Below are 26,205 nucleotides of genomic sequence, written 5' to 3'. Positions count from 1 at the left end.
TTAGAAATGCCAACACAAATAGAGTTAAAATGGTCAAAATGTTGAAATAATGCAAGCATAATTTTTTTAATGTAATAACTAAGGATTTGTTAATTTTACTGTCTGAAGAGTTTATGTTAGCTTTTTGAACACGCCCTGTATCTCTATTAACATTTTTTAAAAAGCCACATTTTATTCCAGACAAATGAAAGTGAAGACAATTTGTAAAAAGGTTTTCTGCAGTTCATCCCAACTATTTGATCAGAGCATTGTACATTGAATTACCTAGTTGGATCAGTAATTTCTCAGATTCATTTTTAAAATTTATATCTTATTCTTTTTTCCATTGCTTTCGGAGATCTTTCAATTGCAAAATGTAACATATTAATTTGCTCACTGTGATTCAATCTTTGGTCAAGTATATGATTGTGAGTTAATGTCAAATTATTTAACACTACTAAAAAGTTTTCTTAGATAAATAAAGGCAACATGCCAAATTAGTTTATAGACCATAGTGCATCTACTAAAATATAAAATTTGTTTTACTTCTTCACAATCTGCGGAAGTCAAGTCTGGTTGAGGCTCAAAACGTTTGTTGTTGCCCCTCATGATGAGCTATGTTTTATGTCAGAAAAAGCCTTGGTGCAAGGACCTTTTTATTACACAAATGTGATATTTTATTCTTGTAGTTCACAAGAGTTCAGCAAAAATGCTTGTGAAATCCCATTTAAGAATTTTTAATTGAAAACATTACTTCTCCCCCAGACATGATTCAAGAAATATCATGCAAAATCAGTGAATGTGTGATTTTGGCATTCACCTCCACCAAAAACGAAACCAATTTAGAGATAATTGTAATAGTGTAACCTGTACAGGAAAGGAGATCTAGGACAGAATTCTGATTTTGGTTCTTGTCCAACCTGAACAACACATTCCATATCGCTATAATACAAGACCAGAAGGATGAACTTCAATTAAAGCAATATTCAAGTCTCACATATTAAATATTTAAGAATAAGTTGATAAGGAATTGTAATGAGAGGATAATAATCATAGCTATTATGGATCTTAAATTGCCAGACAACACTGCAAAATGCAAAATTAATTTTTTTTACTAAATAGTAAACCACTTCGATACATGAACTTTTCTTAAAACCATGTTACAAGATATCAATGAACATTACAATTTAGTTCTTTTCACCTAGTTGTTGAAATAAAGATATCCTGATCACATTCATCATTGCACAGAAGCGAATACTCTCCAGTATGTTTTGACTCAAACAGGTCAATTTCAGGGATAATAAAATCTTTAAAATTTAAATACATTAGTTTAGGTTTCTGCACTGTCAATATTCTCATAATTTTTAATATTTAAAATAAAATGGATCATTCACATTTTGCACGTGATGTTCGCATGCAAAATAATGCAAAATTCTAAGTATACAAACAGAGGCAGAATGATTGACTGGACCCCAATATTAATGTTAGTAAGACCTTAGCAACAGCATTCATTTACTATAGTTGGCAGAATTCAGTGACATGGGGTAGAACCTTCCACTTCTGGCTCCATGGTGGCAGCAGATTGGCTCAGTGGTTCGAACTGCTGCCTCACAGCACCAGGGACCCAGGTTCTATTCAACCCACAGGCAACTGTTTGTGTGGAGTCTGCACATTCCCCTGTGGATTTCCTCCAGGCGCTCTGGTTTCCCCTCGCAGTTTAAAGATGTGCCAGTTAGGCGGATTGATCATGCTAAATTGCCCCTTAGTGTCCAGTGATGTGCAAGCTAGGTGAATTAGCCATGGGAAATGCAGGTTTATGGGGAGAGGGTAAGGGGGAGGGGGGTGTTTTAGGTCTGGATGGGATGCTCTTTGGAGGGTCGGTGTGGACTTGATGTGCTGAGTGGCCAGCTCCCACACTGTAGGGATACTATGACTCTGTATGTAGGGGTGAGTGTAAAAAAAATGGTCAGGCTCCCTCTGCCACCAACTAATAGGAACAAAATTATACTGGATCATGCATTTATCAGACACGCAGGTGGTCAAACAGCGATCACGTCCAAGAAGAGCAGCTAGCAGCTCTTGAGAGCTGCATTTTTGGCTTTATTAGTAGTAACTGTTCGTGGCAAAGTAATGCAAAGACTAGGAATTCAAACACAGGAAGTAACCAATTGGGACGAGGGTGAAATTGCATGGCAAAGGTTGTCGGGAGAGAGTGTTAGCTTTCAGTAGCCACTTCCTGAACATTCTCATTTTTCCCCAGCCTAGCAGACAGACAAGCCTGTTGCATAAGTTGTGAAGGCTGCAAGTGCTCTCACTAGCCAGGAACAGAATTAATTGTGATGGTGGTGAAAGGAGCTCCATCGGTGTTGTCAACGGACCACTTAAGTGTCTGAATTGGGAGCAGGGTGGGAAAACATTCCTGCTAAGAACTTGATTCCTGTTGTGGCAGGGAATTTCCCAATGTCAACCCACCTGATTATCTACCTTCCGGGTGACATTTCAACAGAGAAGGATTTAAGCATTAAATAAGAACAGCTATGGTATCACCTCGTGATGCAGAACAAACACCCAATAACAATCTATTTTTAAGAACATGCATCACAATTTTGATTCATTGGAAAGTGAAACATACGCTGGTAAATTGCATCGTTCTTTGGAACAACAAAGAAATGCTACGAAATAAATTATATTGCAGTTTACTGGATGGTCATAAATGAGATGAGTGGGATCAATGGGTAACATCAATCAGTAAGAGTTCAAATTACATTAAAATTCTTTGAAGCATTTTTTCATTGACGAGGATTGTTATCAAATAATGATCAAGAATATGACTAGGTCAGCGTCTAATGGATTCTCACAAATAATCCTGAAAAGTATTCTCAAGATCTACACCAAGCACTAGACTTCTGTAAAAAAATACGGTGGAGCAGGTTTGAGGGACAGAATTGCATATTCCTGTACCTACAATATGTACAGATCATTGAAGGTGGCAGGACAGGTGAAAACAGTCATTAATAAAGCATACAGTTCCAGAGCAGGGAGGTCCTGCTGAACCTGCACAAAAGACATATTAGACTTCAGCTGGAGTATAGTCTACATTCCGGATGAATGGCTCCTGCCCGAAACATCGATTTTCCTACTCCGCGGATGCTGCCTGACCTGCTGTGCTTTTCCAGCATCACTCTAATCTTGACTCTAATCTCCAGCATCTGCAGTCCTCATTTTCACCTATAGTCTACAGTTGCAGATGCCACATTATAGGAAAAATAGGAACACAGTGGGGACAGTGTAGAAAGGATTTACAAGAATAGTTCCAGGAACGAGAATCCTCCTGCTCTTAAATTCTTTGCCTCGACTAATAAGGGCAAGTATCTCATGTGCCTTCTTAACCATTTTATCCGCCTGTCCTGAAACCTTAAGGAGCCAATGTACATGCACACCAAGGTCCCTTTAGGTGATTCTCAGGGTCTTATCATTCATCATGTATTCCCTTGCTTGTTTGTCCTGTCCAAATACATCATCACATGTTTATCTGGAGTGAAGGACTTTGATAAGGTCCTACTTGGACAGTGTCCATCTTACCAGCTTATAATCTTCCTGTAATCGAAGGTTATCCTCTATAATATTTACCAACCCACCAATTTGCATATTATCTACAAACATAATGGCAAAGCAATCCAAAATCTTGGAGTACAAAAACAGTGTCCATGTGGGACCTTATCAAAATCCTTGAAGTCAAAACAGACTACATCAAATCAATTACTCTCACCTACAGACCTCATAAAAAACTTCGAATCAAATTAGTCATTACAGACATATTATAGCTATTTCAACTTCAAAGAAACCTCATCCACTTTCTCATCTCAGTTCAAAAACTACATCGCAACAGCATTAGCTTGCAAATCCTTTTCAACCAGCATACATGAAAATGCTTACAAAGTACAATTTAGTTGAACATAAATTCTTACTAGGAAAATCTTTCCCATCTGGAAAATAATATTCAGTGAATTCAATATGAATAGCTGCCATCTCTGATGGAAGATATAAAGACTTCTTATTGCAGCAGATCATAGCTTTAGGGGAATCTCGACGCTGATCAGCTGTAGAAACCTGTAGGTGGATCAAGTTAAAAATTTTATGAAATGATCCAAATAGTGACATCACCAGTCGTATAAAACTTCAGAGCACCAAAAAGAGGGTTCTAATTCCACTCCAGCTAGTTGTAAATTGAACAAAATAAAAGTAATTACTTATGAGTGAGCACCATAAAATGGTGATGGGAATTCCCCAACAGTCATAAAAAACTGCAACCCCTAGATCCTGTCTATCATTCAGGGAAGAAAGCTCATGCTTTTACCCAGTCTGACTTGTGTGTTTCCAGTTCAGGCCGGGTGATAAATTCTTAATATCCTTGGAGAAACCTAGTAATAGGCAATAAATACTACTTTCATACTGTTACACACATTTGAAGGCAACAAAAGCACAGTTGTAAAAAGTTGAATAATTTAGGTCAATCAAAATGGTCAGTCTTCTTCTGCATCAAAGAAGAAAAAATTTATGATGCAACTGCTTGTTGCAAGTTAATATCTGCAACTTGTGAATTCCACCAGGTATGGGTTATGGCTATATAGTACAGAACTCCAACTCTGCCTGGAAACTTTGTCAACAGCATGTGGGATACAAAGAAAAATGCTGTAATATGACTACATTTTTTAAAACAAGTACTGTAATTTGTTTTGATCATGTTGCAAAGCTTAACCAATAACAATGCTTTAGATTGAACACTTGAGTAGTTTTCATTCCTACTCACTCGTCGCAGATTAGTTTTCTGTTGTGGTTCTGTTCGCCGAGCTGGAAGTTTTTGTTGCAAACGTTTCGTCCCCTGGCTAGGCGTCATTATCAGTGCTTGGGAGCCTCCTGCGAAGCGCTTCTTTGATGTTTCCTCCGGTGTTTATAGTGGTCTGTCCCTGCCGCTTCCGGTTGTCAGTTTCAGCTGTCCGCTGTAGTGGTTGGTATATTGGGTCCAGGTCGATGTGTTTGTTGATGGAGTTTGTGGATGAATGCCATGCCATGTGAATGGCATTCATCCACAAACTCCATCAACAAACACATCGACCTGGACCCAATATACCAACCACTACAGCGGACAGCTGAAACTGACAACCGGAAGCGGCAGGGACAGACCACTATAAACACCGGAGGAAACATCAAAGAAGCGCTTCGCAGGAGGCTCCCAAGCACTGATGATGTCACCTAGCCAGGGGACGAAACATTTGCAACAAAAACTTCCAGCTCGGCGAACAGAACCACAGCAACGAGCTCCCGAGCTACAAATCTTCGCACAAACTTTGAAAGATTAGTTTTCTTTTCATTTTGTTAAAATAAAATTTAGGCAAATCTGACATCTGAACTGATACCTAAAATGTGACACTCATGGAAAATCGGTTATATGCCATTGTGTAAAAAGAGACACGTAAATATATTTAATCTATCATCTAATGCCTTGTTTCTTAGTCATTAGTCATGGAAATGTAGAACTTTTTCCGCCCATAAGCTATGGACATTGTATCATTAACTTTTTCAATACTGAGATCAACTGATTTTTCTAAGGTAGGAGAAACAGAACTAAGAATAGTAAAACAAGTAGAGGCAAAGATTAGCCAAAACCTAAATGGAGGAACAAGTTCGAAGGGCTAAATGGCCTGATCCTCTTTCTACCTGCATCATAAACTCAACTTTGTATGATGCACAAGACAACTGGCCATTCTGACTGTTCTAAAGTATTAAAGCTTTTACAGATATATCTTTGTTGTTTTGAAATGTGTGTGACAGTAGCAAAGCAGTATTTATTGGCTATTACTAGGTTTCTCCAAGGATATTAATACCTGGCCTGAACTGGAAACATATAAGCCAGACTGGGTAAAAGCATGAGCTTCCTCCCCTGAATGACATACAGGATTTGGCAGTTGGAGTTTTTTTTAATGACTCTGCATGAATTGAACCCATGCTGTTGGCATTACTCTACACCCCAGCTGTCCAGTCAACTGTACTAACTGATCCCCATTTAATACAAATGTTATAGATACCTGCTCAAAATTATCACTGACAGATTACAAGTAATATTTGCTCCAGCAGAGCACCTTGCAAAACCCATACACTGGTTAGGCAAGCTAAGTACCTTCCATTTATCAACATATCACATCCTTTGTTGTCAAAATACTTGTCAAACCATTCCAGTAATTGTAACCATTAAATAATAACCTCACTTTCTAGCATCATAAAACCTTGTCATAATGCTTTTAAAAATCCAAGTAAGCTTTATTCACTGAAATATTCTCATGCGTCAGCTTAGTTACCATCTCGAAGATTTCCAAGTAAAGGATGACCTAAAAACATTCAAAACCATGCTGACTTCTTATTATGTTTAAAACTGCTCTTAACTGAGGTAACAGAATGAGAAAAAGTTTAGCAGCTACATGTGATGAGCTTTACTATTTTGATTGATTATAATGCATAAAATCTGATTTCTGAGTTTTACTCTCAGGAAAATTCAAGAAATTTACATGGTATATAAAATGTTAAATGTGGTTGGATTTTCCAGGGAGCGGCAATCTTATTGTCGTCCTTCTTGCTTACGAAAGGAGGCTGTGCATTTCTGACAGGGCTCCCCCAGAAATGCAGAGCCGTACTTTCATTGAAACAGTTCTTTTTTGAGTGCACAACTACCAGGGAAAGCAAACCATCCACACCACCCTTTTACATGGCATCAAGTTCTGCATGCTGAAATTTAAATTTGACAGTTGCCTGTCAAATTAGAAATACATTAGCTAAGTGTGATGTTAAGTTTTGGGGGATAGGGTGCCAAATTGATCAGGTGCATAGGGTGCCAACAGGGTAGGTGATAGCGTGCCAGATAAGGTGCCAGTTGGGAAGGGAACTAGAGTGTAAGACGGCAAAGTGATGCAGTGTTTAGGGTTGGTCAGAGTGGGTGGGAGGGTGTGTCAAGTTGGGTCTGGCTTTAGGTTGGGGGGGGGGGGGGGGGAGAGAAGATGTGGAGTTGGGGTGTGAGAGGTAAGTATCGGGACTGTTGCACAGGAGTTAGACTAAGTCTAATCTTTCCTGAGTAAACTACTTAATTTAATTTCAAAGGAATCCTCCATAGATTCCAATCTAAATGGAAACTTTCAGAGGGTACCAAATTGCCTAGCAGAAAAGTCAATTTTCCAGGCAATTCTTTCATAATGTGCAGTAGGCATTCTACACGGTCCCCATGTGAAACTACTATCTATGTTCTGTCTGCCCAGCGAATGTTTGGTTAATGGTTTCTTCACAAAATTACAATCTTGCTGGATTTGTTTTTATGTTAAATCCTAGTCACATATTACAGATATTACATACTTTGAATAAGTTCAAGCTCCAAGACATCTTGTTCTCACCTGATAAATATTTAAATCTTCCACTCTGAATACAAAACAACTGGACAACAATTTTGTCTTTGGCTGTTGATTAGTTGAAGGTGGAGTAGTTGCAAGACTGGCTCCTTTTGACATTTGTTCTTTACCTGTTGTTACAGGTTTTTGTTTGAGAGTGGTCTCTGCAATAAATTCAAAGTATGGACATGAAAGAACATGTAGACCAAAAGCCGTGGAGTGGCAGATGGAGTTTAATTTGGATAAATGTGAGGTATTGTATTTTGGTAAAATAAGTAAAGGTTGGATTTACACAATTCTTGGTAGGGCCTGCAGAGGAGGGACCTAGGGGTTCAGGTACATAATTCATGAAATTTGCATTGCAAGTAGACAAGGTGGTTAAGAAGGTGTTTAGTACGTTTGCCTTCATTGCTCAGACCTCTGAATAAAGGAATGGGGAAATCATGTTGAGGTTGTACAGAACATTGGTGAAGCCTCTTCCAGAATAGGTGTCCAGCTCTGTTCACCTTGTTACAGGAAGGATATTACGAAACTGGAGAGAATTCAGAAAAGATTTACTAGGATGTTTACAGGAACAGAGGGTTTGAGTTACAAAAATAGGCTGGATAGACGGAGATGTTTTTCACTGAAGGGTAGAAGGTTGAGGTGTGACCTTATTGAGGTTGATGAAACCTTGAGGGGCATTGACAAGGTGATTACCAGAGGCCTTTTCCCTAAGGTGGGGAAGTTCAAAACTGGGGGACATATTTTCAAAGTGCAAGGACAAATATTTAAAAAGGACCAAAGGAGCATTTTTTGTTTTACACAGAGAGCAATTAGTGTGTGGAATGAACTGCCAGACGAAGTGGTGGATATAGGTAGAGTTATAATGTTTAAGAGATATTGGATAAGTACATGAAAAGGCAATGTTTGGAGAGATTTAGGTCAAACGCAGGCAGATGAGACCAGTTTAGTTTGGGAACATGGTTGATGTGAACTAGTTTAACGGAAGTGTCTGTTTCATGCTTTATGATGATGACTCAATAAATATTCAACTTGTTAAGTCACAGCAATTGGTCTATGAAATTATTTTTGCTCTGATAAATTGTTTTTGCTCTAAATGTTCTATAAGTAGGACAAATATAGATCATTTACAATTAAAATGTTTGAAAGTTCCTCTGGCAAGCAAATATCTGTCAGGCATTACCTCAAATAAGTAGAGACATAAAAGTAACAAAATGTTTACATGGTCACAATTAGAAAACATGGCTGGTAAAAATTTTGCTTTTTTAACATTTTCTCTTCAGCATGGAACCTAAAGAACATGAAAGACCTTACAATTCTGTAAGTCATTTTGGTTCCAATTGTTTTTTTTTGGGCTATTTTCTAGCACTTTATGGTGCAAGGCAAATCAAGGAAGGAAAATTTAATAAGCAGAAATAGCAAAGTATTTTTGTTGATTTTGCCAAGTCAAAGTTTGGATCTCATGTTTGACAGTGAGAGAAGTGTGAAGTGGTTCTTTTGTTATACAAATACATCTGAGAGCATATTTAAGAGAAAGGCTTTTAATTAAGTATTGCTCGGAACTTTGTCTTCAGCAAAGCATGCTTACCATATACAGATAGACACATACAAATCTTGTGTCTATTTTGTCCTAAATCTATCATGGTCAGCACTGCAAATTATAACTTGAATCAATATTTGGCATAGATAACTGGAACTATCTATATTAACTGTCAGCATGTTCAGACCACTTCCCCTCCCAATATTAGAAAAATTTGCCTTTAAAGAATAAAAGATGCACCTACCTATTAATATCTGCGGAGGTGAAGGAGGTTTTGTTTTCGTGTAATCCTTCACTGCTTGTTTTAGCATTTCAACATTGGATTTGAATTCGTTCAGTAACTCCTTTGCCCACATTGATCTCGTTTTTGTTGATTCATTATAATACATCCAATGCTGGCAGCTGTCTCCTGCACATTATTTTACAAAACATGTGGTCAAACCAGGAACTTCACGTCTCATCTATTATTTTTTATATATCAAAGGCTTCAACATTACCTTTCTTGCCCAAACCACAAAATATCACATTCCTTTTCGGGTTGGGGAGCAGTGAGTTGGTATGGCTGTTAATTGTCATTGCTCTGAGGTCCCCACTGGTAGACATTGTGAACTTCTTCAACCATTATTCCCAACTATGTCAACTATTACCATCAATCACCTGGTCAATGATGTTTGCAATCTTCACATCTTGCATGGCATAAAATTGAACTTCTGATCCAAAATGCTTTTCACTACATAGGTTGCTTATTTCCACCTCCATAATATTGCTGCTAGCTCAGATTTTGAACTGGCATGTGTGCTTCTGGCAATACACACTAAACGACACAAATTTTCACCCTGCTCACTTTCCATCTTCAAACCCAACCCTTAAGCATTACTTGATACTCCAGTACCTGAATCCAAATCCATGCCAAGCCCTGTGTATCCATTACTCAAGTTAGCTGATCTACATTAGCTCTTGCTATCCCCATTGCTTCAAGTTAAAAATTTTCATCATGTTTAAAATCAGTTATGGCTTCCTTCACCTCCCTGATTCCAATAAACTTCTGAAGCCTATGTATCGCATGTGCCCTTCACTCCATCTGCTATTCGCCAGCATGCCTTTAACTAACTAGTTCCAAGCTCTAGAGTCCTCTCCTTAAATAGCTTTCCTCTAAGTATTATTTAAAATCCATCATTTTGTCTAAGCCTTTAATCACGTTGCTAATGCTGATTGTCAAGTTAATTGATGCTTCAGCTAGGTGCCTTAGAATATTTTTCTGGACTAAAAGTGCAATGTAAATGCAAATGTTTGTTATTGGAGAATTAGATATAAGCAACAATAATGGTAATTATTAGGAAAATGACAAAGCAGGGCTGAAAAAAATAAGCTTTCAGTTTTGAATGTGCTTTCAAAGGGGTTACCAATACAGGAGGAGCTGAGGGAGTGTGTTCGAGAGACAAGGCAGACACATAAACATTAAGATGTAGAAGTGGTTGAAGAGAGGTGGTGCAATGATATCAAGCAGAGATTTGAAAATTAACACTTTAGAAGTTTCATTGCATTTTAATAATATACCTGCTCTGTGATAAGGATAATAATCCACTGTAATCTGCGTAAAAGACAACTGCATGGCTCCACCTGTGATTTGTTTTGGAAATCCTGTAAATAAATGTTCAAAAATAAAAATTACTGGAACTATATCAGAAAATTTAGAAGAACAATATTAGAATCATATTTTATTTTCTTTAACTGCGATCCTCTCCATCAATTAGTGAGCAAGCAAACAATTCACCCACATCTACTAAACTCTAGACTTTGGGATTCCAATTTTGACAAAGGGTCAGCTTTACCTGCATAGTTATATGTGTTTGACTAAATATCAGTAATTGGAAACAACGGATGTCCAGGAAGTCTTTGATAACATTCTGTCTAAAAGGCCATTAAACAAGCTTAATCTGGTGGGAAGTTGAAGTAAATCCTGGTTATAGACAAGGATTTTATTGGGCAAGATATTTCTGATTTGGATTTAGGACTAAAATAATTGGATTAGGCCAACTTTGAAATTTAGAAAAATGAGAAACTATACAGCAAACAAAATTCTTGACAGGCTTGAGAAGTGGATGCTGAGAGGTTATTTCCCAGTTTGGAGACTCAAGAGCTAGAATGGATAGTTTCAGGATAAACTGTCAGATATTTAGAACTGATGAGATATTACTCCATTTAGTTTAATGAATCTTTAGAATTCTCTTTCTAAGATGCCTGTGGGTACTCAGTCAAGGAGCATCATTAAGACAGAAATTAATAGATCGTTGGATATCAAGGGTAAAAAAAGAGAGATATGGAGAACAATCAAGACTATGAGCTGGTGGTTCAACCATGATCTTACTGGGTTGGTGCGATATTGGGTTGGTTGCTCAGATATTTTTAAATCAACCTGGTCAGGCAAGTTATGACACACCTCTGGAGCAGGTGGGACTCAAATTCAGGTTTTCTAGCCCAGAGGTAAGGACACTTAACATTGAATTTAAATGTTCCTTAGAATTTAAATGTCACCATCAGCCCTGGTGGTATTTGAACCCATATCCCCAGAGCATTCAAGACTCTGCATTACTAGTCCAGTGACATTATCACTGGACCAACACCTCCCAAACAAGAGTTTCTTTTAAATCAACTTGTCCAGATGTGCCTTAACATATTTCTGAAACAAGTGGAATTTGAACCCAGGCCTTCTGACTCAAACTAAACCAAGTGCTAGAGAAATTCAGCAGTTCTGACAGGATCTGTAGAGAGAAAAATAACAATACTGTGAGACTAGTGACCATTTGCCAGAACTGCAAGTAGCTGAGAAATGGTAGTATTTATGATAATGACAGGGTGTTGGAGAAAAGAGTGAGAAGAATACATGGTGACAGTGCTGACAGATGGGGGAAAAAAGCAAACAAAGGGACTACTTAGAATAAACTGGGAGGAAGACAAATGCTCAATGGTGCTAATATTAAGTGTGAATAATGGAAAGTGCTTTGACTGTGCTGGGAGCAACCTTCACCAAGGAGAGGGACATGATGGATGTTGAGGTTAGGGTTAGATATTCAATTACTCTGTATCAAGTGGGCATTAGGAGGGAGGAAGTGATGGGTATTCTAAAAGGCATTATCGAGTCATAGAGATGTACAGAGGAAATAGACCCTTCGGTCCAACCCGTCCATGCCGACCAGATATCCCAACCCAATCTAGTCCCACCTGCCAGCAACTGGTCCATATCCTTCCAAACCCTTCATATGCCCATCCAGATGCCTTTTAAATGTTGCAACTTCATTAGCCTCCACCACTTCCTCTGGCAGCTCATTCTATAAAAGTACCACCCTCTGCATGAAAAAGATGCCCCTTATGTCTCTTTTATATCTTTCCCCCCTCACTCTTAACCTATGCCCTCTAGTTTTGAACTCCCCCACCCAGGGAAAAGACTTTGTCTATTTATCCTATCCACACCCCTCATGATTTTTAAGGTGGACAAGTCCCCAGGTTTGGATGGGATCTATCCCAGTTTACTGAGGAAAGCGAGAGGAAATAGCTTGGGCCTAAACAGATATCTTTGCAGCATCCTTGAACACGGGTGAGGTCCCAGAGGACTGCAGAATGCTGATATTATCCCTTTGTTTAAGGAGGATAGCAGGGATAATCCAGGTAATTACAGATCGGTGAGTTTGACGTCAGTGGGAGGGAAGCTGCAGGAGAAGATACTGAAGGATAGGATCTATTTATATTTGGAAGAAAATGGCCTTATCAGTGATAGACAATATATTTTTGTGCAGGGAAGGTCATGTCTTACCAATTTAATAGAATTCTCTGAGGAAGTGACCAAGTCGAACGATGATGGAAGGACTGTAGATGTCATATACGTGCACTTCAGTAAGGCATTTGATAAGGTTCTCCATGGTAGGCTGATGAAGGAAGTGAAGTCGCATGGGGTCCAGGAAGTACTAGCTAGATGGATACAGAACTGGCTGGGCAATAGGAGGCAGAGAATAGTAGTGAAGGGAGTTTCTCAAAATGGAGAACTGTGACCCGTGGTGTTCCACAGGGATCAATGCTGGGATCACTGTTGTTTGTGATATACATAAAGGATCTGGAAGATGATATAGGTGGTCTGATTAGCAAGTTTGCAGATGACATTAAGATTGGTGGAAGAGCAGATAGTGAAGGGGAGTGTCAGAGAATGAAACAGAACATAGATAGATTGGAGTGTTGGGCAGAGAAATGGCAGATGGAGTTCAATCTGGCCAAATGCAAGGTGATGCATTTTGGAAGATGCAATTCAAAAGTGAACTATACCGCAAGTGGAAAAGCCCTGGGGAAAATTGATGTACAGAGAGATGTGGGTGTTCAGGTCCATTGTACCCTGAAGGTGGCAACACAGATCGATACAGTGGTCAAGGCAGCACACGGCATTTTTTCCTTCATCGGACAGGATATTGAGTACAGGAGTTGGCAGGTCATGTTACATTTGTATAGGATTTTGGTTTGGTCGCATTTGGAATACTGCGTACAGTTCTGGTCGCCACATTACTAAAAGAATGTGGATGCTTTGGAGATGGTGTAGAGGAGGTTCAACAGGATGTTGCCTGGTATGGAGGACACGAGCTATGAAGAGAGGTTGAGTAGATTAGGATTATTTTCATTAGAAAGACGGAGGTTATGGGGAGACCTGAGTGAGTTCCGCAAAATCATGAGGGGTATTGACAGGGTGGATGGTAAGAAGCTTCCCCCCCCCCCCCCCCCAAAGTGGGGGACTCAATTACTAGAGGTCGCAAGTTAAAGGTGAGGGGGGAAAGGTTTGAGGGAGACATACGTGGAAAGTTCTTCAGAGGGTGGGAGGTGCCACGAACGTGTTGCCAGCAAAGATGGTAGAGGTAGGCACGATAGCATCATTTAAGATGTATCTAGACAGATAAATTAATGGGCAGGGAGCAGAGGGATACAGACCCTTAGAAAATAGGTGACAGATTTAGATAGAGGATCTGGATCTGCGTAGGCCTGGAGGGCTGAAGGGCCTGTTCCTGTAATTTTTTTTTTGCAGGGTGAGGGAATGGGTAATAAATAGGAAGGAAGGAGTTACACTCTAAATTCAATATTGAGTGCTGAGGGCTATACACTATCTATACGAAAGAGGTGATGTTGATCCTTCAGTCTATGTTACAGTTCACTGGAGTGCTGCAGCAGGCCTGAATCAGAAATACTAGCATGGGAACATGATGGCGTGTTGCAGTGGCAAGCAACTAGAAGTTCTGAGTCATTTTATTGGACATCGCATAGGTGTTCTGGGGAAGCGGTTACCCAATTTGAATTTCATCTCTCCAGTGCAGAGCAGACTTTCTGATTCAGAGACAGGAACATTACCACTGTTTTACAAGAGCTCTTCTGGTCTTATTTATGCCATTACGGTCTTAAATACATTGAACTGTCTCACAGGAAAGTTTGATGAGGCAGCAGAGATTATATAAAATGAGCTGGATAAAATCCAAAATTAACCCAAACAGAAGGTTGACACTTAAAAGTTATGTTTTAGATACTTCACACACAAGAAGCCAAAAAAAGTGACAAACACAACCCATGAATTAAACTAGTTGTTAAATTTCAATGAATTTTGTGGTGTCGACACACTCAATTTCGTAAATCCAGCCATAATTAAAAGGAAACAAGCAAACCGATGAAAGACATTTCAAATAGCATTTCTAGTTTCCATCACAAACACTACTATGAGACTGACTTCTATTGTCAGTTCTGAGTTCTAAAGTAGAATGAGCGAACCTTATGTTCTTGAAAGAAAGCAATCAAGAAGAGACTATATTGATAATAATTAATGGTATACAGCAGGTATATGCAAGACATAGCGATCCTACTATTTCAATGTAAATCTTAATAGTGAAACAAAGGGGTATAAACTTGTCAAAGATAAATTCATTATTTTCACGGTGGTAGGAGGTTGCTTTTCAAATGATGCAAATCATTAGGTCCAAAAAGCTTGCAATTACATTCTTGTAACTTGGAGTTATTTTTAGGGCAGTTATATTTGGAGCAGTGAAGACAGGAGGGAAAGTGTCATCTTACCTAAACTGATGAGCTATGATTGCTCACATCGCATTTTAAAATTAATTTCCATAATTAACAAGATACCATCCTCAATGAAGGATTCAAATTGTCTTTGGGAATGAACACTATAGAATTCAGATTGGTTAGCAAGATGGATCCTGCAAAACAAACTCACCTATGAGTGGCTAGCAAATATACATGAAGCAGCCTAATTGGTCTGGCTGTAAAATTCAGCATTGATGCTTACCAGTCATTAAATGCCAAATTAAGTTTATGTAAAATTTATTCTGATTTACATTTACACACTGAGGATGTACAATCTATTCAATAAGCCAGAGTTACATACAAACTATTATCCTCATCTGTATTTCATTTGCAATCTATTATTTGGAATACATGCTCAGATGCCTACAATAGCAAATTAAAATACGTCATCTCCAAAAAGAAGAATTGAGTCTATCGCTTCAGATTCTTCATAAAAACATTTTCCCGATATACTTCCAACAATTAATACCTCGATGACACTTGCCATGTTTGAGTTTCATAACACAAACTGAGCTCAATGGAATCTGACATTGCAACACAAAAATTTTACGAAATGCACTAAAATTCCATACAAACACAAATGCAAAAAAATCTGAGAAATGCAATGAGCATGAAAAGAATTCCTGGTTTCCATCTAATAATTTCAGCCTTTTGGTTCACAAATGTATGCAGTACCTTTCTCCTTCACATAAATGTCATCACAGATGTGCAGATCCAAATGAGAAATAATTAAATGGTGAGACGTTTCCTTGACATCAAAGGCATTGAAGAGTTTGGCAAGAGCATCATTCTGATCAGCTGCTGCTGTAGCCTGTGTCGTTCTAACTTGTTGGGAAACAGGAACCGGAGTTGTACTCTACAAGGAAAGATATAGAATACAATATAGCACAGGAACAAGTCCTTTGGCCCTCCAATTGTTAATACTTATTGCCCATGCATGGTATCTACAGGGGAACCGAACGAAATGAGCGGGCACTATTGCGTTCGGATAATCGATTAAATGCCTTTCCTCTGGGGCTTGGAGTTTTTAAAAGTCTGTTCCCCATTCAGGAGGTAAGGCAGCATCACAGCGCGCGAGACCCAGCCCCCAACACTGCCCCCAGAACCCTGTCCAACATCCCCCTCGAACACCGCACCCCACCTGTCCCCACCCTGTCCGTCCCCCCTCTCTGGGGCAACCGGACTGTACACCAACCATACTGCTGCTGCTGTAGTGCTGTAACTGCCTTTGTGGGGTAAGTTTCCAAACAGCATCCACACACACAGCCACAGCCCCCCACACAACTTTTTGACAGGTTCCACCTTTGCCCTGTCCAGGACAATGTTGGAGAGATTATCTGGGGAAGGGGGGTGTAGGGTACACCCCTGCGTAGAACTCCAGGGTAAGCGTAGGGAGAGGGACAGAGAGAGAGAGAGAGAGAGAGAGAGAGTGTGAGAGAGTGTGAGAGAGTGTGAGAGAGTGTGAGAGAGTGTGAGAGAGTGTGAGAGAGTGTGAGAGAGTGTGAGAGAGTGTGAGAGAGTGTGAGAGAGTGTGAGAGAGTGTGAGAGAGTGTGAGAGAGTGTGAGAGAGTGTGAGAGAGTGTGAGAGAGTGTGAGAGAGTGTGAGAGAGTGTGAGAGAGTGTGAGAGAGTGTGAGAGAGAGAGAGAGAGAGAGAGAAAAGGAGGTCAGCCATTTGGAGATGACTGTTGGAAACACGTCTTTGATGTGATGTTTCTATCGGGACCTCGAGATCTCCTTCGGATAATCGGCATTCAGATAATCAAGGTTCCTCTGTATTCATTTGTTTGCCTCCCAATCATGTGTCAATCAAGATAGGCCTTTAACATTGCTAACGTGTCTTCTTTTAACGCAGCAGTATGTTACAGCTACTCATCACGCTGTGTGAAAAAGGTTCCCAGCAGTTCTCCCCCTCTCACCTTGAACCTCTGCCTTCTTGTAGTTGGCCTTTCCACCCCATCTATACCTCTCAATTTTAGGCCTTTATCAAATCACCCCTAAGTCCCTGTTTTTCCTGTGAATATAATCTGAGTTTATTCCACCTCTCCAGACCAGGCAACATCTTGATAAACCTTCTCTTCACCCTCTCCAAAGTATCCACATCCTTCTGGTAGTGTAGTGACCAGAACTGTACAGGCCTAACAAAATTTTTGTGCAGCTGTAACATTACTTGCCCTGGCTGAAGGCTGCAAACATGCTGTATGCCTTCTTGACTACCTTATGCACTTTGCCACTTTCAGAACCCTGTGGACCTGTATGCCCAGATCCCAGTGTCAACCCTCCTAAGGGTATTGTATAATTTATTGTATAATTTGCATCTGAATTTGGTCTTCCAAAATACATCACCCCATAATTGCCCTCATTAAACTCCATCTGCCATTTCTCTGCCCAAATCCAGTCTATCTATATCGTACTGTATCCTTTGACAATCCTCCTTACTATCTGCAACTCTACTGATCTTGATGTCATCTGCAGACCACAATCAGACCATCTGCATTTTCCTCCAGATCATTTATATATATTACAAACAACAAAGGTTCCAAGATCGATTCCTATGGAACACCACTAGTTACTGATCTCTATTCCAAAAAGCACTCTTCCACCATTACTCTCTGGCCTCTATGACGAAGCCAGTCTTGTATCCATCTCGGCAGCTCATCCCAGATTCCATGAAACTCTGCATTCTGTATTAGCCTACCATGTTGCACCTTAACAAATGCCTTACCAAAGTCCACGGAGACAAAATCACTGCCCTTGTCTCAATCGTTCTTATCACCTCCTCAAAAAACTCAATCAAATTGGTGCCCTTCCCTGCACAAAACCATGCTGCCTCTCACCAACAAGTCCATTCGCCTCCAAATGCGAATAAATCCTGTCTCTTCGTATCTTCTCCAATAGATTCCCCACCACTGACGTCTAGCTCACCAGCCTGCAATTCTTCGATTATCTCCATTTTCCCTTCTTAAACAAAACAACATTGGCCATTCTCCAGTCCTCTGGAACCTTACCAAAGCTATCTGTAAAGGCCCAGCTATCCCACAATATCCTGGGGTAGATCTATCTATCTTAATATATTTCAAGACACACAACACTTCCTCCTTCATTATGCTAACCCACCTGAGAGTATTCACACACCTTTCCCTAATCTCAACACCCCTTACGTCCCTCACTTTGGTGACTACTGATGTAAAGTACTCAATAAGGAGCTTGCCCATTTCCTCTGGCTCCACTCATACCCTTGCTCCTTTTTACCTTAAATGGGGCTACTCTTTTCCTAGCTACCCTCTTGTTCCTATCATGTATAAAATGCCTTGGGATTCTCTTTCACCCTGCTGTCCAAGGACACTTCATAGCCCCTTTTAGCCCTAACTCCCTGTTTGAGCTCATTCCTACCTTCTCACTGCCCTTCAAGGTTTTTACTTGCCTAGACCTTAGTTTAAAAATAAGGAAGCATACCTAAGCTGATAATTTCCCCTGTCATCTAACGTCCCCAAATCCTATCCTTCATTTTCACAGGAACATGCCTGTCCTGCACTCTAATCAACTGGTCCTTACAAGACTCACATATGCCAAATGTGGATTTACCCTCAAATAGCCATTTCCAATCCACATTTTCTAATTCTTGCCTAATTCAGTTGTAATTGGCCTTACTCCAACTTAACACCTTCATCAGAGGTCCACTCTTGTCCTTATCCAAAAGGATTCGAAAATTTATGGAATTATGGTCACTACTCCCAAAATGCTCACCCACTAAAACTTTGATCACCTGGTCAGGCTTTATTTCCCAAGACCAGGTCCAATATGGCCCCTAACATATTGTTTCAAAATACCCTCCTGGACACAGATAATAAATTGCTCCATATCCAAACTCCCAGCACCATGGGAGTCCCAGTCAACAATCCTGTTATTTTCAAATCTTTCCAGAATCTGACTACATATCTCTTTCTTTATCTCCCACTGGCAGTTGGAGGTCTGTAGTACAAGCCCAACATTACGATTGCACCTTTCCTCTTGCTGAGCTCAAACAATAATGTTTTGCTGCAAGATCCCTGCAGGGTGTCCTTCCTCAACAGTGATATGCTCCATAACCAGTAATGCAACTCCTCCACCTCTTTTACTCCCTTCTTTGTCTCATTTAAAACATGGATATCCTGTAATGTCAAGCTGCCAATCCTGTCCCTCTTTCAGTCATGTCTCTGTAATAACAACATTATAAGTGCGTGCATTAATCCAGGCTCTAATTTAATCCGGCACTGAAGCAAATAGAGTCCAAGCCTCCAGTTCCGCTGAGCTCAGCAACCTCTCCCTGACTGCTCTTCCTCTGACCTATATTTGTCTTAGATTCAAGCTCTTCCCCAGTTTCTATACTTACTGAGCTGCCTCTCTGGTTCCCACCTCCCTGCCACACTAAACCTTCCTGACTGGCACTGTCAAACCTCCCTGCCAGGATACAGGATACTGAAGCCCCTCCAGTTAGGTTCAACTCTCCTTCATGTAGAGGTCCCATCTTCCCTGGAAGGCATCCCAATAATCCACATATCTGAAGCCCTCACCCTGACACCAATTCTTTAGCAACGTGTTCAATTGTACTGTCTCCGTTCCTAGCCTTGCTAGCATGGGGAGTAATCCGGAGATTGCTACCCTAGAGTTTCCGCTTTTTAGTTAATTATCTAAAAATTATATATTATTATACAATTATGTTAATCCTGCCAATATAAATTTAACTGAATAGATAGTTAGAATACCTTGTCAAACAATAACAAAATAAGTCATGGAATCTACATTAATTACATAAATTGGCATCACTGAATCATCTATTTTACCACCTGTTGCGATAATTTTCTTGTTTTAAGAAAGAATTGCTTCAAGCATAAAAATATAAAAACCAAAGACAAGTGGGAAAAGAAGGAATAGAAATAACTGAACAGAACTGAAGTAATTGCAAATGGTCTGATCAGAACAGGACATTATTTTACGACTTTGTTCAACAGAAAACATTTGAAATGTGTGACTTTTGAGAGAAACAAAATCACAGCAACAAATTTCCTAACCATTCTATTCATTAAATTTGTTTTTATTCTTAATTCAACAATTTTAACCAGTTTTAAATTACTAACATAAAAAGACTTAACATTGTAACTGTAGTAAGCACCGCATCTCCATGCTTAGCTATTACCCATTAATACTACTAAACATTAAAGTCAAGCAATTTCATTGCCGTCTTCTTCAGACAGACAGTCAGCAGTTGCACTGTTTTGAGAAACAAACTGAAGGAAAACATTAACTTAATATATTATATCTTAGTTGGTAACTTAATTCTAGGATTGAAGTAATGGCATTTATTTTATCTTGGGGCTCAGACAACTTACAAATCACCAGCATTTTATTCTCAGCTTTGGCAATAGGCAGCCCTTAAAGGATCGCGTGCTTTGGTACACTCCTGGATATATGCAATGCTGTAAGTGATGCAGTTGGTTCCCAATATTGCTCAGTCATTAATATTTACAATATAAAAGATTCATCTTGAGCATTTGTCATTCTGCCATTGGTTTTCATTCAATGACATTAAAATTTAAACCTATAACATTTACAAGAAAGAAATGCAAATGACACACTCAAGGTCCCTGTCAGGCTTAAAGCCATTAAAAATGCACATGCTTAGGTTTTCACTGCTACTCCTACTAATGCACCAATCACAAGCCTTGGTCAGCAATTTATGTATGCTTAATACCATTGACATTTGCTACTGACGAATAAAGATCAAAAACAAAATAACTAAATACAGACCTGCGTTGGTTCAGAAGCCATACTCTTCCTTTGCTGTGCAGACTTTTCTATGGCTTCACTCAAAGATTTAGAATACTGTGCCATTGCCTTCAACTGAGAATCAGTCAAAACCCACAACAAATCATCCAAAATAAGTACCAGCTTTGATGCCACCACATTACAATCCTTTAGCTGTTCAAATAAGAAAATAAAAATCATAAGTCTATAATTTCTGAGATCTGATGCATCAAGTTGCATCAAACACATTCCACTGAAAAATGTTCCGAGCATTGACGAAGTAGGAAAATATCAGTGAAAAAAAAAGACACAAGGATGAAAGTACGATTACACGTTGTCACAAAGTCGTTTAAAAAACCCCACTGATTTTCATATTTCATCATCTGATTTTAATACCTGGGATATTCAGACTGAAATGGCTTCAAAATGGTAAAACATAAAAACATAGAAAACAGGAGGACGGCACAAAAATGGAAGCTAAAGGCATTGGAAATTTTCATAACATTTCATCTTAAATGCCACTGAACAGATAATCAGAAAGCCTGGGAACAACATAAGTGTGAAATCAGCAAAAATCTTGATTAATACTGTAATGCCCTCTGGCTGCAGGTGTAAACTTCAGCATTATACCAAGGCAAACAACCACTATCAAGTCTTTTCATACTATGAACGTCTTAGAGACGCATTCGCAAATATCACTAAAATTCTTCCAAATATATCATGACAAATTTAGCCAGTTTTATTAGAGGGTTTGCAGGGGTCTGATGAATTTAAACAGTAGCGTTATATTTAGATCACAGTCATGGAAACAGACACTTTGATCCAACTTTCCCATGCCAACCAGAAACTCTGTATAAATCTAGTCTGATTTGCCAGGATTTGGCCCATATTCCTCTTCATATACCCATCCCAATGCCTTTTACATGCTGTAATCTACTACCTATTCTGACAGCTCATTCCATACACTTACCACCCTCTGCTAGGAATCATTGCCCCTTAGGTCCCTTTTATACCTTTCCCTTCTCACCTTAAACCTGTGCCCTTAAGTTTTGGACTCTCCCATCCTGGGATAAAGACCTTGCCTATTTAGCCTATCCATGGCCCTCATGATTTTACAAACTTCAATAAGGTCACCTTTCAGCCTCCGAAGCTCTAGAAAAAAATAGTCCTGGCCTATTCAGTCTCTCCCTATATCTCAAACCTCCCAATGTCCTCATAAATCTTTTCTGAACCTTTTCAAGTTTCACAACATCCTTTCTATAGCCAGGGCAGGGGACACCAGAATTGCATGTTATACTCCAAAAGTCACTCAGTCACTTCAGTGCATTTCTTCACTATGCTGGAACAAATTACTGCAGATGCTGGAATCTGTACTGAACACAACAAATGCTTGAGATCACAGACAACATCCAAGATAAGAGAGCAAGTTAACTTTTGCTCTACAGACTCGAAACGTTAGCTTGCTCTCTCTCTCCATGGATGCTGTCTGACCTGCAGTGATCTCCAGATTTGTTGTTTTTTTTACTACTGTTTTGGTGCTCTGTGTGCAGAATACTGCATCATTATGACATTGATTTCTTTCTATCCACATAAAATAAAAAATTACTCTTTTGTACCCTTCGCTTTAAGCTGACTTTCATCCTGGATTGGTTTGTGATGAGCCTCACTGGCGCACTCAGGATATCATGTTCATTGCTCTGGATGGCATCTGCCTCTATTCGGATCATCTGCCAAGTTATCTCCTTAAATGTCAGGACCTAAGAGGAACAGAAAAATAATTTGCGAACTAGCAGAAGCAAACATCTGCTTGTTTTTTAAGTAAACAGGGTCCAGGAATACAACTGGCAATAGCTGTGTAAAACACAAAAACCACTGGCATTTTTTTAAAAATGTAATACCATCGACCTTGTACTGACCTAAGAAATCCAAGTGGCCTATAATTTAAGAGGTACTTGTCACACGTGACTCTCTGAAGAGTCTTCAAGTACCACTGAGGGATAGAGAGCATATGTTAATTGTTGCACAGGATAAAAACAGAAAACAAGTCAGCTCAAGCCTGCAATAAAAATGTAGTCATGGAATTTGGAATCAGGCACTCGTGTACTCTACTGAATTTTCAATACATGAAAGCACAATTTCCATCAGCGCAAGTTATCATATAATAACAGTATATCAAATGTAGAAATAAGATTGTACTCATTATCCTATCAATCAGCACGATCGATTTAACTACTTCAATTTCTCAGAATAGACACCTATATGCAAACATAAGTAAAATCTCAGTTTCTTGACTGGGTTTCAGTGAGAAGTGGGTGATTTCAGGATGAAGTATGGCTGTGATGTCTAGTGGTAAAGTTATCTACAAGAAGTACGCCTGGAGCCACACTTGAAGAAAAGACATCAGCTTCAAGCTAATATATTCCAACAGGGGGCAAAGTACTTTTTCAAGGGCTCTGTGTGAGATTTCATGAGCTACTTTTTCATTTTCAAAGGTTACTTCTTTGTTTTCAGAAGGTTCTTTCTTATTTTGACAAATGCCTTTATGAGAGGGTATAATCATAGAAACATTGCTTACACTATCTGTTGATTTTGTTAGAGGGATTTCTTCTTCAGATAAATAAAATATCACAAACACCACAAATGGCATACATAGGTATATATAGTTGAATCTTTTCATTTGAAACCCATAAAAATGATGTTTCTGGTTAATTGTAAATAAAGCTTCTGTCCACCATGCCTTATTAATTCACCAAATCACTAAGTTATTGCATACCTTATGTAAAAATAATGCAACAATAATACTGCTTTTCCAGGAATTCTTTCTGCAAATAGGAAAAATGTAATATATAAATAGCTTCATGAAAACATTTATGTGGATTAGAGTAGAAAGAAAAATCTCTACCCTGTGGATGAAGACATCTCCATACATCTACTAATCCTAATTCTTTGTTCAGATCCATCAATTGTCTAGATCTGGGAGATACTCCTGCAGTACTCTTGGGAATCCTGTCTATTTCCGGATCCATAATACAATTAAAGTCTCCCCCTATAATTATATGACGGGCATCAAAAGCCATCAATTTTGAAAAGGCTTCCGTTATAAATTTAAAGGGGTGTGCCGGGGGGCAGTACAAATTTAAAATCCCATATTCCTCTCCATTTATGAGGGCTTTAATCAAGATATATCGTCCAGATTCGTCTTTTATCTGCTTTAGGATTTTGAAAGAGAAATTCTTCCGAACAAGAATAACAACTCCCCTGCTTTTTGAGCTAAAAGAAGAAAAAAAAGGCCTGATCAAATCCGCCCTGTCGTAATTTCAAGTGTTCTTTATCTGACAGGTGTGTCTCCTGTAGGAGAGCTATATCAACTCTTTCCTTCTTAAGATTTAATAATATTTTCTTCCTCTTGAGTGGTGAATTACTCCCCTTGACATTCCAGGTGCACCACTTAACCGACTGATCAACCATAATCCTCTGGGCCAATCCGAGACCCCTCGGGAGGGGGAACCCTATCCAGAACATCCCGAGCGTGGAACATGTAAAATTTACAAAAATAAAGCCTCTTTAATACACCCACAACAATACAGTAAAAAACTATTTCTAAATAAAAAAAATATAAAACGTATCTAAGTGGAGACTTTCCCCCTTGTTCCCAGGGGGCGTCACTTCCTCTCCAAAAGTCCCTCATATCCTCTCCCAACCAATGCCCCACCCTTGACCCAGGCACTCCTCAAAAAAATGAGGAGAATTCAAATATAACACAAAGCTACAGTTAACAGTGAGCACCCCACCCCCACCCATACCAACCCCTGGGTATATTTGGTAATGTTAATACCATATATAAACATATAACTATAAAATTACCAGTTCAACAAATAATAATTAAATATGATAATACAAAATAACGAAGGGAAAACAACCCCACTCCTAAAGACAGAGGTAAAATCGAATAAGGTAACCACCTCCCCCCACCAACATTAACCAAATCCCCCAGCTTATATATATATACACATATATATACATACACACACATATACATACATCCCTCATATATACATAAAATAATAACAGAAAACAACTCCAAGGGGGGGGGGGGGAGAGAAAATCAAATCCCTCTCCCCACCCCCCATGATAATATTAAGCAGTAAGGTAAGAGAAAAAAAAAGGGAGGGGATATAAACCAAAGCGGGGGGGGAAGGCAGACCAACATCCATTATGTCCTACAGTTTATCTAAGAGAGTCCAAGAATTCCTTAGCCTTTTCTGGTGATCCAAAGTTATATACGGATCCTTCATGGTTAAAGCGTAACATCGCTGGGTAGCGTAAGGAGTACTGAACATTTAAGTCCCTTAAACGCTTCTTCACCTCGTCGAATGCCTTCCTCTTTCGAACCAGAGCCGGGGAAAAGTCCTGAAATAGCATGATCTTGGATCCTTTGTAGATCATAGCTTGGGGGTCTTTTCCGAGATTTCTAGAGGTTTCTAGGAGTATCTGCCTCTCCCTGTAGCTCTGCAGCCGGAACAGGACCGGGCGCGGGCGCTGGTTCGAGCCGGGCCCGCGTATTGCGACCCGGTAGGCCCATTCCACCCTTACCTGGTCTGATCCAACTTGCAGATTTAAAAGTTGTGGCAGCCACTGCTCCAGGAATGCTGTAAGCTGGCCTTCCTCTTCCCGTTCGGGAAGGCCCAGATTATCGAGGTCGTCAATATGATTTTCCAAGGTCCGGACTCGCTGCTCGAGTGTCCGGACCTGATCCACGGCCAATTGAGCGGTTGTCTCGGAGGTCGCGGCCTTTAGCTCCGCCCCTCCAACTCGGCGTTGAATTTCTTCAATCTCACGGTCGTGCTTCTGCAGCGCGGCCGAGAGCGACTCCCAACGGTTTCTGGATTCGACAATAAAAGCATCGATCTTCGAGTCAAGCTTGGAAAGCATTTCTGCAAGGCTTGCTACTGTTGGTAAGTCCCCCAGGGCGGCTGTGGACGCCTCTGCTGCAGCTGGAGAGTGTGGGGGAGGGGTTCCTGCTTGCTGAGAGCTGCGGGCTCCCTTCCCTTTAGTCATTTTAACTTAGGATTAAGTTGTTTAAATGTAATATTACACAACTAATTGAGTTACTAAACTATTATAAATGATTTGGTGAGCTTGGTAGGGGGTAGGTGACCCACTGCGCCCAAGTCTTGGGAGGAGCACTATAGACTCAGTCTTACTGGGTCGCCGCCATCTTGGATCCCCCATGAAAACATTTATAAAAATTGAATGCAGGATGCTGGCTGTTAGATAGGGAAACAAATTGCTGATTATCTATCTTTAAGAATTCTGCACCTCTACATATAAAATATATTTAAGGTGCAGTTACC

At 39.7% G+C, this 26,205-nt stretch overlaps 1 protein-coding gene across 5 annotated transcripts in view; it reads right to left on the bottom strand.

Moving 5' to 3' along the window:
- Positions 1-26,205, bottom strand: part of bltp3b (bridge-like lipid transfer protein family member 3B) — a 148,895-nt gene that overhangs the window by 64,367 nt on the left and 58,323 nt on the right. For 4 of the 5 annotated variants that reach the window (XM_087999554.1, XM_087999555.1, XM_043713654.2 and 1 more), the window contains exons 6-13: positions 22,468-22,608; positions 20,855-21,025; positions 15,745-15,925; positions 10,510-10,593; positions 9,197-9,361; positions 7,416-7,573; positions 3,948-4,089; positions 847-921 (exon numbers count right to left, since the gene is read on the bottom strand). In XM_087999554.1, coding sequence (XP_087855680.1) covers positions 847-921; positions 3,948-4,089; positions 7,416-7,573; positions 9,197-9,361; positions 10,510-10,593; positions 15,745-15,925; positions 20,855-21,025; positions 22,468-22,608 — 1,117 coding nt within the window. The remainder of the gene's footprint in view (positions 1-846; positions 922-3,947; positions 4,090-7,415; positions 7,574-9,196; positions 9,362-10,509; positions 10,594-15,744; positions 15,926-20,854; positions 21,026-22,467; positions 22,609-26,205) is intronic. The other variant, XM_043713653.2, reaches the window with a different exon arrangement.

This window comes from Chiloscyllium plagiosum, unplaced genomic scaffold (assembly GCF_037043375.1).
Source record: "Chiloscyllium plagiosum isolate Xiang-an unplaced genomic scaffold, Cpla_swu_hap1 HiC_scaffold_23, whole genome shotgun sequence".
NCBI classification, from domain to species: domain Eukaryota; kingdom Metazoa; phylum Chordata; class Chondrichthyes; order Orectolobiformes; family Hemiscylliidae; genus Chiloscyllium; species Chiloscyllium plagiosum.
Note: the sequence above shows the minus strand (reverse complement) of the source record. Positions and strands in the feature narration are given on the sequence as shown.